General features: G+C 40.6%; 1 protein-coding gene across 1 annotated transcript in view; it reads right to left on the reverse strand.

The window, feature by feature from the left end:
- Positions 1-200: 200 nt before the first annotated feature.
- Positions 201-14715, reverse strand: part of rhpn1 (rhophilin, Rho GTPase binding protein 1) — an 18997-nt gene continuing 4482 nt past the window's right edge. The window contains exons 6-16 of the mRNA XM_067418242.1: positions 13489-13613; positions 13247-13413; positions 7548-7645; positions 7010-7096; positions 4779-4935; positions 4414-4527; positions 4133-4327; positions 3417-3493; positions 2890-3033; positions 2651-2797; positions 201-1663 (exon numbers count right to left, since the gene is read on the reverse strand). Of these exons, the coding sequence (XP_067274343.1) occupies positions 1472-1663; positions 2651-2797; positions 2890-3033; positions 3417-3493; positions 4133-4327; positions 4414-4527; positions 4779-4935; positions 7010-7096; positions 7548-7645; positions 13247-13413; positions 13489-13613 (1503 nt within the window). The 3' untranslated portion in view covers positions 201-1471. The remainder of the gene's footprint in view (positions 1664-2650; positions 2798-2889; positions 3034-3416; positions 3494-4132; positions 4328-4413; positions 4528-4778; positions 4936-7009; positions 7097-7547; positions 7646-13246; positions 13414-13488; positions 13614-14715) is intronic.

Below are 14715 nucleotides of genomic sequence, written 5' to 3' on the forward strand. Positions count from 1 at the left end.
AATTATTGTCTTGGTTTGGGAAGAAATAACTCAAAATGAAGAGAGTTTTGTCTTAAAATGAGATAAATAATCTGCCAATGGGGTGAGCAAAATAATCTTGTTTTCTGTTTGAATTAAGATTATTTTCTCACCCCATTGGCAGATTATTTATCTCATTTTAAGACAAAACTCTCTTCATTTTGAGGGTTTTTTTCCCCAAAACAAGACAATAACTTTTGCTTGTCTAGTAAATACTTCTTGTTTTAAGAATATTTAGATGTTTGGACTAGAAACAAGACAAAAATACTGAGTAAGAAAAGCATCTTCTGCAGTGAGGAAATACGTCATGTCAGAAGACAAGTGCGGACCGGTGTTTGGACAGGGCATTCAAGAGCCAGAAACACACCGAGTCAAATATCTGCATCCAACAAACACACACATCTGGAGCCATGAAACACAGTACACACACACACACGCACCGAGACGTACAGAAACACGTTCAATCAGAGGAAAAGAGCTGCGTTTTGGTCGTTGATCTGTGTGATATGGACAGCGACCCCAAAAAATACAGAGACACGTTCATGCGTAACATCCGCTTCGAGATTGAGCCGTTTGTCAGTGTGGTTACGGTTTGAGCGTCAAGACAGAATCAAAGCCTCATATTTCTGAAAGCATTCGGCATTTAGTGATAAATGACAGCGTTGTGCTGGACCTTTCATTAAATCCTCCCTCCTGTAGCTGTTCTGAATGACTTTACGTGAAACGCAAGTGGAATGGATCTAAACCAACTACCGTATTTTCCGGACTATAAGTCTCTCCGGAGTATAAGTCACATTAGTCACAAAATGCGCCATGAAGAGGAAAAAAACATATATAAGTGGCATTAGTGCAGAAGCGCACCCGCTCGCTGTGCATAATCGAGCAGCAGAAGAAAGTTTGAAGTGAGTGAGAAGCTTGTGAGGGACTGGCGAAAAGCAGAGGTTACTTTAACTGTAATGAAGAAAAAAAAGAAAGCTAATTGCAGACTGAAAGCAAGATGGCCAGAGCTGGAGGAACGAGTCCACAGAGGCTTGAACAACGCTCTGCTAATTGTTCTCGGCTGCATATTTTAATACCTGCAGTTTGTAATTTGCAGAATATGATTTTCTTTATGGGACATTTTGTTTGTGTTCAGTCTTTCTCAGTTGTTGTCTTTAAGTTAATATTTCAGTTAGGAGTTTTGTTCAGTTTTCAGTTGTTTTCTTCAGGGGAAGGCTACAGGAGCAGCATAGAGCGCCCTCTCGTGGCTGTAGAGCTAAATGTTTATTCTTGTCAGTCAGTATGAATTAAATTTGATATATGTCGCACCTGACTATAAGACCAGCCAAACTATGAAAAAAAGTGTGATTTATAGTCCGGAAAATACGGTAATTTTGGTGCAGCTATTATATCTGATAATTGTGCTCATTGATTGAGTGAACAGTGCTCGTCTTCTTCTTTTCCTCTCATGTCTTCAGAACATGGATTCCCCCTCTCTGTTCCCGAAGGAAAGGCTGAATGTGCTCCCGGGTCTCTTCCCGCCGCTCCTCCAGCTCCAGTTCCATATAGATGAGGATCCGGATCCGCAGTCCCGACCCGCTGGCCTCTGACTGCCCGACTGACACTCTTTATCACCGCTGGGGGAGACATTCGTCCTCCTTTCCACCTGAAGAATAATGAACGAATAAGCACTCAGCGTCACAGAATAGTCAAAGATGAGCCAAATCAGTGATCAGAGTGTTTAGGATTTTTTCTTATACGAAGCACTACGGCTAAAATGTATAACTGTTCCAAACGGGCCGTTCTAGGCTGAGCTCACCCAATCAGAATTCAGGAACACATAGGGTTAATCTGTTTTTATGATTATTCAAAATATCTAATGTTATTTCATGTATTCTGACTTACACTGTTAAAGAGTTGATTCTCATGATAAACATGGGCAAAATTTGAAAAAATGTGTTAACGTATCTGTCTGTCCATCCATCCATCTATCCATCCATCTATCCATCCATCCATCCATCCATTTATCTATCGTTCTATCTATCGTTTGATCTATCTATCTATCTATCTATCTATCTATCTATCTATCTATCTATCTATCTATCTATCTATCTATCTATCTATCTATCTATCTTTTGTTCTATCTATCTATCTATCTATCTTTTGTTCTATCTATCTATCTATATCTTTCTATCTATCTATCTATCTATCTATCTATCTATCTATCTATCTATCTATCTATCTATCTATCTATCTATCTATCTATCTATCTATCTATCTATCTATCTATCTATCGTTCTATCTATCGTTCTATCTATCGTTTGTTCTATCTATCTATCTATCTATCTATCTATCTATCTATCTATCTATCTATCTATCTATCGTTCTATCTATCGTTCTATCTATCGTTAGTTCTATCTATCTATCTATCTATCTATCTATCTATCTATCTATCTATCTATCTATCTATCTATCTATCTATCTATCTATCTATCTATCTATCTATCTATCTATCTATCTATCTATCTATCTCTGTCCCTCCCTCCCTCCATCTATCTATAAGTCACATACCCTTGATGTAGACATCAGAGAATTTAAAATATTGTTTTAACTCATTATAGGCCACCTTTAAAAAAAACTAAAGATCATGTACCTCATGTGACTGTAGAGTGATGACGTCGAGCTCTAGTCCTCTTTCCGTGCAGCTCTTCAGTGTGTGAACGACCTCGCCATGCTCCGCCCACCTGCAGTCTGCACCATTCACAGCCACGATATAATCGCCCTCGCGGAGCCCCGCCTCCTGAAACACAGACTCGTAACGTAACGTAACGTAACGTGAAGCATGACGTGCACTCTGCAAGAAGCATCACTGGCTCTACTGACGTCTCTTACCGCAGCACATCCACCCGGCAAAACCCCAGCGACCAGAACCGGCGAATCACCTCGAAGCGTGAGCCCAAGCCCCGCCTCTCCTCGGACCAGACACGTGTGACGCCTCACCCAGCGATTTCGAGCAGAAAACAGCGAAAGCGGTCCCTTCACACGAAGAGGTGAACATTAAACACTTTTTCAACATCTGTGTGTGTGTGTGTGTGTGTGTGCGCATGTTTTTGTCACATATGATGACACAAATGTGTATAATGCCATGGGTATGACACAGGTATTACAGGAGAGGGTGAAATATGAGGACATTACCCATGGCCCCACTTTTCAAAAGGCTTATAAATCACACAGGAGGAGTTTTTTTTTTTATAAATGTTATAAAAAGTAAAAATGTAGAATGTTTCCTGTGATGGGTAGGTTTAGGGGTAGGGGCAGTGTGTGTGTGTGTGTGTGTGTGTGTGTGTGATGGGTAGGTTTAGGGTTTAGGTTTCCACATTTCACAAAAACAAACGTGTGTGTGTGTGTGTGAGCGTTACCAGTCGATGGAAGATATCATTCACTCTGACGGCGCTAAAATCTGGAGTTTTAATATCAGGCTTCTGCTGTGTGTGCGCTGTAGGCGACAGGTCAGGGGTTATGTTACATCATACTTTTGTCTTCAAAAGTTTAATAATTGACTAATTTTGCAACATCAATGATTATTGAACTGAATTGAATCAACACTGAAATGAATTGAGCCGAATAATGACACTATTGTTTTTTTAGAGCTGCATGATTTGCGATAAATTGAGAATCACGATTTTTAGTTTCAAATAGAAATCACGAATTCCCCATGATTCTGAATAGATTAAACTAAATAATGTGTCATTGACCAAAGGTTCTGACAAAATATTAACTGATGCAGTCTATTTAAAATGTTTAATTATCTTGAATTATTATTATTTTTTAATTGGTTTGAGTAAATGATTCAATGGCTCACTCATAAATACTTCACTTGTTTCATTACTGGATGAATCAGGGTTTTTGAGCGAATCTCTTGAGTGAATGATTCAATGACTCACTCATAAATACTTCACTTGTTTCATTACTGGATGAATCAGAGAATGATTAAATGACAAATACATTTCTTAACCGTCACTTGTCGCCACCTACTGGTGTAACAACGTCATGAATACTATCATTATTATAAGCACCAAGAAGTTAGTTTACTAAGTAACCCTTCATAAACATGATTATCACATTAAACACTCACACTGGATCTCCGGAGCCTCTGCAACCTCACAAAAATCATCTTCTTGATCAATCTCAGAGTATTTCTCCAGCGAGCACGTGTGAGCGTGAGACAGAACTTCCTGTAGGATGTCCATCTTTCGAAGCATTTTACACACGCCATGAAGACGCAGGGCTTCCTCGTGACGTATGATTGCTTTGCGCAGATGAGCTTTACCTTGAATTTGAAATATATATTAGTATATATTAGGAACGCACTGAAACTGTAATTATGCGTTCATTAAAACGTCTCACTACACAAACCGAGTCTCCGCTTGTCCTCTGGATCTTGAAGGTTCAGTTTGTCCGGCCATCTGGTGTGAATCTTTATGAGAGCCTTAATTTCCCCACCTTCATCATCATCTTCATCAGGTATACCTGCGTTGGGATTAAAATTATTATTATAACATAGGGTTTACCAGGACACACACTCTCACACACACTTATTCTCTCACACACGTTTGTTTTTGTGACATATGGGGAAATTCCATAGTCGTAATGGTCGTAGTCGTCATAGTCGTAAAACCTGTGTCATACCCATGTCATTATACATTATATATATTTCACAACCCACAACCCCCCCCCCCCCCCCATCAGTAAATATCACATGGTCTGAGAGCCACACAGACCTGAGCAGTCACACAGTGCCACGGCGGTGTAATAATGGGCCAGTGCTCTGAAATGATGTGTTTTGACCTGAACCATAGAGATCCAGGAGAAGGGCACATAGTCCTTTAGTAACGGCACTGACATCGCCTGGAGAACCAGAGAATACACGTCTGACACCTGCAAACACACACAGTTATTATAAAATTAAAACACCATGGGGGGATTTTTTGGTCCCCATGAGGAAAACAGCTTATAAATCAGACAAAACTATTTTTTGAAAATGTAAAAATGCCTGAAGTTTTGTGTGATGGGTAGGTATAGGGTGCGTGAGTGAGTGAGTGCGTGAGTGAGTGAGTGAGTGAGTGCGTGAGTGAGTGCGTGAGTGAGTGCGTGAGTGAGTGCGTGAGTGAGTGCGTGAGTGAGTGAGTGAGTGAGTGAGTGAGTGCGTGAGTGAGTGAGTGAGTGAGTCAGTGAGTGAGTGAGTGAGTGAGTGCGTGAGTGAGTGAGTGAGTGAGTGAGTGAGTGAGTGAGTGAGTGAGTGAGTCAGTGAGTGAGTGCGTGAGTCAGTGAGTGAGTGAGTGAGTGAGTGAGTGAGTGAGTGAGTGAGTGAGTGAGTGAGTGAGTGAGTGCGTGAGTGAGTGAGTGAGTGAGTCAGTGAGTGAGTGCGTGAGTCAGTGAGTGAGTGAGTGAGTGAGTGAGTGAGTGAGTGAGTGAGTGAGTGAGTGCGTGAGTGAGTGAGTCAGTGAGTGAGTGCGTGAGTGAGTGAGTGAGTGAGTGAGTGAGTGAGTGCGTGAGTGAGTGAGTGAGTGAGTGAGTGAGTGAGTGAGTGAGTGAGTGAGTGAGTCAGTGAGTGAGTGAGTGAGTGAGTGAGTGAGTGAGTGAGTCAGTGAGTGAGTCAGTGAGTGAGTGCGTGAGTGAGTGCGTGAGTGAGTGAGTGAGTGAGTGAGTGTGTGAGTGAGTGAGTGAGTGAGTGAGTGTGTGAGTGAGTGAGTGAGTGAGTGAGTGAGTGAGTGCGTGAGTGAGTGAGTCAGTGAGTGAGTGCGTGAGTGAGTGAGTGAGTGAGTGAGTGAGTGAGTGAGTGAGTGCGTGAGTGAGTGAGTGAGTGAGTGAGTGAGTGAGTGAGTGAGTGAGTGAGTGAGTGAGTGAGTCAGTGAGTGAGTCAGTGAGTGAGTGCGTGAGTGAGTGCGTGAGTGAGTGAGTGAGTCAGTGCGTGAGTGAGTGCGTGAGTGAGTGAGTGAGTGAGTGAGTGAGTGCGTGAGTGAGTGCGTGAGTGAGTGAGTGAGTGCGTGAGTGAGTGCGTGAGTGAGTGAGTGAGTGCGTGAGTGAGTGAGTGCGTGCGTGAGTGAGTGAGTGAGTGCGTGAGTGAGTGCGTGAGTGAGTGCGTGAGTGAGTGAATGCGTGCGTGAGTGAGTGAGTGAGTGAGTGAGTGCGTGAGTGAGTGAGTGAGTGCGTGAGTGAGTGAGTGAGTGAGTGAGTGCGTGAGTGAATGAGTGCGTGCGTGCGTGCGTGCGTGCGTGCGTGAGTGAGTGAGTGAGTGAGTGCGTGAGTGAGTGCGTGAGTGAGTGCGTGAGTGAGTGAGTGAGTGCGTGAGTGAGTGAGTGAGTGCGTGAGTGAGTGAGTGAGTGAGTGAGTGAGTGAGTGAGTGAGAGAGTGAGTGAGTGAGTGCGTGAGTGCGTGAGTGAGTGAGTGAGTGAGTGAGTGCGTGAGTGAGTGAGTGCGTGAGTGAGTGAGTGAGTGAGTGAGTGAGTGTGTGAGTGAGTGCGTGAGTGAGTGAGTGCGTGAGTGAGTGCGTGCGTGAGTGAGTGAGTGAGTGAGTGAGTGAGTGAGTGAGTGAGTGAGTGCGTGAGTGAGTGAGTGAGTGAGTGCGTGAGTGAGTGAGTGAGTGAGTGAGTGAGTGAGTGAGTGAGTGCGTGAGTGAGTGAGTGAGTGAGTGAGTGAGTGAGTGAGTGCGTGCGTGCGTGAGTGAGTGAGTGAGTGAGTGAGTGAGTGAGTGAGTGAGTGAGTGAGTGAGTGAGTGCGTGCGTGAGTGAGTGAGTGAGTGAGTGAGTGCGTGAGTGAGTGAGTGAGTGAGTGAGTGAGTGAGTGAGTGAGTGAGTGAGTGAGTGCGTGAGTGAGTGAGTGAGTGCGTGAGTAAGTGAGTGAGTGAGTGAGTGAGTGCGTGAGTGAGTGCGTGAGTGAGTGCGTGAGTGAGTGCGTGAGTGAGTGAGTGTGTGTGTGTGTGTGTATATCTGGAAGTGTGTGTGTGTTTTACCCTCGCTGCCTCCTGGGCGGCTTGCAGAAGCACATAAAGGCCGTTGTCCTGCATGAGAATGACCTTTTCACACACACACTCCTGAACCTGCAATTAATAAAGCCAGAAATACACAAGTTACTACACGAATACCTCTCAAACATATCAGATCATAAAAGACATAATCTAAAATCAATATTTAGTCTGCGTTTGGTTCTCTAAGTTCTTTCAAAGAAGAAAATGATACACTTAGTCCTGGTTCACTTAGAGCTCACACGGTCATTTTTAAGACCTAAAAGATAACCTAAAGATACAAAACAAGCAATCTGTCCTTTTAGTGATGCACCTTGTGACATCACATCCTGATTTTGGGTTTGTTTAAATGTCTTTGGCTGATATTTCAGTCGAGCCGCACCAGAGTTGGTTTGGACCCGTCTTTTCAGCGTCTCCTCCTCTTGTTTGTTGGCACCAGGGTTCAGATGGCAGCGGTCACACTTATTCAAATGAACCGCACTAACAGAGCAATCGCACCAGGGTTCGTTTTAATCACACCAATTACCTGAGCTACCATGAGGCGGACCAGCATGCTCAGCGCAGGGCCGCTCATATCCAGACTGGGCGCATGAGAGAAATTCTCCTGCAGGTAGAGAAACGCACCTACACACACACACACCAACACGTCACATTTACAAGCTCATTTATACAAGCAAAGATCTTCAGTTCAGCCAGAAGCGCTGCAATGCACATGAGGATTATGAGTTTAAAGTGTTTTTTGATATTGAAGAGTTTAATAAATATATATACAGTCCCTGACAAAAGTCTTGTCGCTTGTGTACAAATTGACCTAAAGTGCCGCAGAAATATATTTCTAATCAAGATTTTTTTTCAAGAAATGGCTCATTTTAATCCCACCAGCTTTTGTGATAATGTTTCAGTGAAAAACTAAACTTTCAAAAAGTATTCTAATATTCACAGCTTGGTAAAGCCCATTGAGTCAATTTTTGCAAAGACATAAGTGTTGTCACCTTGTCATATGAGCTTCACCTGTGACTAATAATGGATCAATTAGGTCTCAAGTGTGTATAAAAAGAACCCCAGTACCCTAGACCTTCACATCAACTGCAACTAGACCTCTGCAAACATGCCTAAGATTCACCCTGAGACTAAAGTTTTGATTATCAAGAGGCTGAAGACCAGATCCACTGCTGATGTGGCAGACACCTTCAATGTGTCTCAGCGTCAAGTACAGAGGATAAAAAAAAAGATTTGAAGAGACTGGAGACGTTTTTGACCAGCCCAGGTCAGGCAGACCCCGCAAGACAACTGCTTGAGAGGACCGTTTGTTGGCTCGAAAATTCAAGGCCAGCCCATTTTCCACTGCAGCAGAGCTCCACGAGACCTGGTCACCTGAAGTCCCTGTGTCAACCAGAACAGTTTGTCGGATTCTGTCTCGAAATGGCCTCCATGGTCGAATCAGTGCCCAGAAGCCAGCACTAAACAAAAGACAATTGAAAAACCGTGTGGCATTTGCCAAGGCCCACGAGAGATCTGCAGGGTGGAAGGCAACATCAATAGTCTAAAATACCAAGAAATCTTAGCTACCTCTTATATTCTCAACCATAAAAGAGGCCAAATTCTGCAGCAAGACGGTGCTCCATCGCATACTTCCATCTCCACATCAAAGTTCCTCAAGGCGAAGAAGATCAAGATGCTCCAGGATTGGCCAGCCCAGTCACCAGACATGAACATCATTGAGCATATGTGGGGTAGGATGAAAGAGGACGCATGGAAGATGAAACCAAAGAATATTGATGAACTCTGGGAGGCATGCAAGACTGCTTTCTTAGCTATTCCTGATGACTTCATCAATAAATTGTATGAATCCTTGCCAAACTGCATGGATGCAGTCCTTCAAGCTCATGGAAGTCATACAAGATATTAAATTTGAATCTCACAGCACCACAACTTAATTTGCTGACATATTTTTGTATTTGCAGTAAATTTGTTCAATTTCTGTATAGGCGACAAAACTTTTGTCTTGCCAAAATTTGACCTTTCTGTCTTGATTAAATGATAAATATTTTTTCTGTGAAAATTATTTATTTCAGTGCATTAAACATCATTTGGAAGGGTTTTAGCTTTTCATATGAGCTATTTCTAACACCAATGAATTCATTAAAAGTCAGGTTAATATCAGGTATTTCTAGAAAATAGATAAGCGACAAGACTTTTGTCAGGGACTGTAGAGTCATACACAGGAAACAACCTTTTGTGCTACTAATGATATAATTAACAGCAACTTGCATTGTTTGATAGTTTCACCTGTTAGGTTTGTTTGTTGGTGCCGCTGAATTTAAGCCAATTTCATCACCATTCCATTTAAATTAGTTATAACAGAGAAAAATAAATAAATATGCTTTTACAGAAATTAAATTGTAATGCATTTAAATCTTTATATTATCGGTTCTAATTAGATATTTTTCTTTTCTAAAAATGCAGAATTTGAGTTTGTCCAGCACTTTCAGTTCAATCTTTAGAAATGATTATTCAATATTTTTGACATCATTTTTTGACCACATGCTTCAGGTCATGATAACACTATTTTAGTTTAAATTTACACCATCGTTCAAAGTTTGGGCTGAATCATTTTATTCAGCTAGGATAAGATTCTCTTTACATGTAAACATTGTTCTTTTGAACTTTCTGGTCATCAAATAATCCTGAAAATGTTAATTATTTCCACAAAAATATGACCGTTTTCAACACTGATATTAAGGGGGGGGGGGGGGGGGAACACTCAGTTTCAGTCAATCTCATGTCAGTCTTGAGTACCTATAGAGTAGTATTGCATCCTTCATATCTCCGAAAAGTCTTTAGTTTTATTATATTTATAAAAGAAATATAGGCTGTACCGAGTCTTTCCGGAAAAAAACGAGCGGCTGGAGGCGTATCGTGTGGGCGGAGCTAAAGAATGACGAGCGCGCAAAGCGGTGACGTCCTCAAGCGTGGAGAAACCCAATGGCTATCACAGATAATGATCCAGAATCATTCGGAGGCTGAAATAAACTGAACAGGAGAAACAGCAGCAGCAGGACGTCCGTCTCTGTGGTATGGACTGTATTTAGTGGACTGTCAACATTTGTGTGTGTTTACTCGCAGTTTATGAGGACATGATTCGGTTTATGGACTATTGTATGCGACTAAACCTTAGCAGTAGCAAGCAAAACGGTTTTGCACGTCAGACTAGTGTAACGTTATACAGAGAACAACAATGGAGTAACGTTAGCGCATTTGAATGACGAAGCACGCGATCGTGTCGTTTACTGATGTTTACTCACGCGACGAGCCGACAGCACAGACATTTGAAGCAGTTTTACTCACCGGCTGCTTCCAAAGCAGGACCGAACCTTTATCATCACCGCTTCATCAAAAACACACTTCTTTGGTATGATTTTGTGAAGTCCTGACAGCAGTGAACAGTGGAGATCCACTTTTGCGACGCGACTGAAGCAATGTTGTGAAGCTTCCCGGCATTTCTGCGTTCAAATCGGTTCAAATGCAGCGCTGCCTTCCCAGAATGCTGTGCTGAAGCGTTGAAGTCACCCATAGGAATAAAGTGGAGCGGGCACCTGGATCGACTGGATCTGCAGCTGAGAGTGTTTATGAGCGTGCATTTCCTCCCTCGCTCTAGTCCCGCGCGCGCGCACCCTACCGGGAGAAGAGCCCGTACGGCCCATACAAGGACCTTCCGCTCTATTAACGTCAAGCCGACCCATACTCGAAAAAAACTCTCCGAAACTTGTGAGAAACCGGAAGGAGTATTTTTGACACAGAAATACTGCATCAAACGTCCAACATTAGTTTTTGAAACTTTGTCTATGTTTAGGATGGGAATCCAAGTCTTTAACAGTGGAAAAAGCTCAGTATGCATGAAACAGCATTTCACCGCCCCTTTAATCATAAATGTTTCTTGAAGACACTGAAGACTGGAGTAATGATGATAAATTCAGCTTTGATCACAGGAATAAATCACACTTTACCAGGGCTCTACATAACGCCCATTTTGGGCGCATTTACGCCTAAAAATTACTGCGTGCGACTGTGAAAAAATATTTAGGCGCACCGGTGCGAGTGACCCGATCGATTCTCATGAATGGATGTGTTCAATCGGAATAAAAACTAAAACACAGAGTGAATCAACACTGAGAAACTGTTAGGCTATGTTTCCTACTGCAATCAACTGCTTTGCATGCCTTCAGTCAGCAGAAGAAGTGCAAAAACGTGTGCGACGGACTAGGCAGCACTTCGAACAACGATTGTTTATAACGATTGAAGTGAAACGTGTGTGACGACGCAGCCATGCGCACTTTACCAGACGCCTCGCGCTGTTTATCAGCCAAATCAAAATTAACTACCACAGGAGATACCACATTTGGATTATCATAAAGAAGCCCAGAAATTAGCGGATGCTTGGGACATAAATGCCATCAAACAATAATGTATTAATACATTTAAAAAGCCCTTGAGTTAATCTTTATCACATTAGTATTTTTTTTTAAACAGCATGTGTGAATCACACATGCTGTTTAAAAGAAATACTAAATGTATATAATGAGCGAGTATATCATGAAGATTTTTTCCAAACCGGGTTTTTGTCTCATTCTGAATCATTGTACACACAAAATCAATTATTCCCGCTGCGGATTAGCACAATATCTGCGTGACTCACCACAAACAGAGAGAAGTAGATCCGGCTGCAATGTTCTCCCGCGAGGCGCATGCGGTTCTGTTTATGAAGCGCTAGAGCGCCAAAAGTTACAGTTTGCTAAAGCTCCGAGTATTGGCATGATTGCATGTGTGATACTGATCTCGTACAACAATCTAATAGACAAGTTGATATTAAGTAACAAACGTTTAGCCACAACACTGTCTATTTGTGAAAATCAAAGCCACACCAGAACTGATTCGCATCTCCAAGCGATTCGATTCAAATGAATCTTGTGTTTTGAACTATTGACTGAATGACTTGCCGCCACCTACTGGCGGTTTTTATTTTCATATTTATACTTTGCATGGACTTTTTTATTTAAAATATTAAACTTTTAAAGTTTAATTTATACATATTTCTAAATTCAAAAACGTATATGTAAAACATTCATACAACATTAACTCATGCATTAAATGCATAGGTGTTTGATTGTATGAAGTCCAGTTCTGCTGTGTGTGTGTGTGTGTGTGTGTGTGTGTGTGTGTGTGTGTGTGTGTGTGTGTGTGTGTGTGTGTGTGTGTGTGTGTGTGTGTGTGTATTTGTGCTGTACTCTCAGAAGTTAATGATAATATTATGTCAGAATTATGTTGAATTTAAGAAATTGACAGATGATGCATACATTTAATAAGATTAGAAAACATTGCTCTTATAATGGTAAAAAGGACCCTGGACATTAAAGGACAAATATCGTCCTGTAATAGGAAAGTTATAATTGGAATGTGTTTGATCGATTAGAACGTGCTCCTAAATTTTTGACTGTACTCCTAAATTTTTTTAATTAGGAGCACAAGTGCTCCTCAAGAAAAAAGTTAGCGTAGAGCCCTGCTTTACTATATATTCACATAGAAACGGTGATTTCTAAATTATAATTATTTCCCAATTTTTACTGTAATTTTGGATCAAACAAAATGCAGCTTTGGTGAGCAGTAGAGACAATCTTATCGACTTATCGGTAACACTTTATTTAAAGCCCTTTTATATTTTCATAAATAATTGTAAATTTAAAAAATGCATTATAAAATTTGCAGTTTTTCTGAAATTGCTTGTTTGTCATGTGTTTTAATGCATTATGGTGTGTTCAATGATTAAATAAGCTTTATAATTGTATTATAGTAAGTATTACAGTAGTAATATAGTAACATCTCTGGTTACAGTTATTAATAATACCATACAATGTATTATAAGGTGCATCACAAAGCGTAATTAATGCATTTAAAATACTTTTATGATGCTTTATACTTAAAAGCTTTAAGTGTTACCATAATGTTTTTGCTAAAATGCAAAGACTGAATGTTAATGTGATATTTGATAGGTAATGGCCATTTTTGTTGACCCGAAACATGTTTGACGCTGTCAAATTTTGCAAATAATATTTTTTAATAATGTCATTTATTTTGAATTTGAGTGATACTATCAGAATTGACTGATTTGAGTAGTACTGATAGGCGTTTCCTGTGAATGACCCACAGAAACCAACATTTGCTCCGTACCCGCCGCCCTCTGGAACGCATCGATGGCGCTCTGAATGCCCGTCAGCGTGGAGCGATCCTGTCTGGCTCCGATCTGAGTGTAAAGCGCTCCGATGTTGAACAAAACGCTGCCTTTCTCGAACGCTAGCGCTCTCTGAACGGAAGGCACACCGGTCAGCGAGTCGTACCTGCGGTGAGACACACGATCAGACCATCTCTAGCCGCTGCTCATCTGTTTGTGTGTAACAGTGAGTCTGTCTCACCAGTGAAAATGAATCCCCAGACTTCTGTGCGGTGAAAAGAAGCGCTGATCCAGGAAGTACAGCTGATTGTAATATTCCATCAGCAGCTCCTGTCCCGCTTTATTCCTGCTGGGAGTGCGCATGGCCTGCGGAGAGAGGTGAGCTCTTCAACAACTAAAATAATGATCTGACTTTCAGTGAATGACATTAATGCAAAAGCTACACGATGTAACTTTTGGCCCTGTAATGGTTTATCAAAATTTTGTTGTTTTTTTGTATTCTTGCATTAATAAATTCTTCGTTTTTTTTTTATTTTTATATGTAATATTGTAGTATTCATTATGAATGATTTATCCATGCACATCATTATTTTTTTATTCATGTGCCTCAGAATCCGAATACCTCCCCCTCCCTCTTGCAGCATCTCTTCTGCTTTTTAGTGATGAAGACGGGGCAACCCTACATTTGTTCTTGTTTGAGAAGCGTTTCACTAGAGAAGAAAAGGCTATCGCAACAATCAAACCCTTTCCCCTTGCCACTTGCTAGACCCAGACAGAAAAAAGTAACCAATCAGCACCAAGCGCCACCCAATGCCTGTTGACTGGCATTTGTGAAATGTCCTCTATTATTATGAAAAAAATCTTTGGAAAAATGGTGCTTTGGAAATGCATTATTTGTCAAATAGGTGTCATTCATAAATGCAGCATATTATTATGAAAAACGTCTTTTTGAAAAAGCACATTAAATAATGAAAAAATAGATTTTTAAACATAGCAATAGTGTGCGTGGAAGAGGTAATTGTGAAATATATTAAACAATTTTATGTAATTTTACAAAATAAAAAGATAAATTTATTAAATTATTTAATATTTTATTAAATTAATAAACAAATTCATTAATTAATTATTTAATTATTTCAGGTAACTGGTTCATTTAATTGTTGTTTTATTGAATTCCTTTTTTATTTCACAATTTTATTTTGAGTAATTTGGTCCTCCATACATTCCTGGCCTAATTTTTAATTATTCATGAATGCATATTAATACAAAGATAAAAACATTTGTCTACATAGTCATGTCTAAGAAGTGTTTGTTTTTCCCAAATTCAGTTTTATTTTATATTTCCAAGTTCCGTTTTAATTTTTGCCCAATTTTTTACATTTTAATTTTCCTGGATATCCGTTTTTATCCATTTAAATTTTTTTAGGACTCCATTTTAATGGTACAATTTAATTTTAGTTGAATCAAA

This window comes from Pseudorasbora parva, chromosome 15 (assembly GCF_024679245.1).
Source record: "Pseudorasbora parva isolate DD20220531a chromosome 15, ASM2467924v1, whole genome shotgun sequence".
NCBI lineage: Eukaryota > Metazoa > Chordata > Actinopteri > Cypriniformes > Gobionidae > Pseudorasbora > Pseudorasbora parva.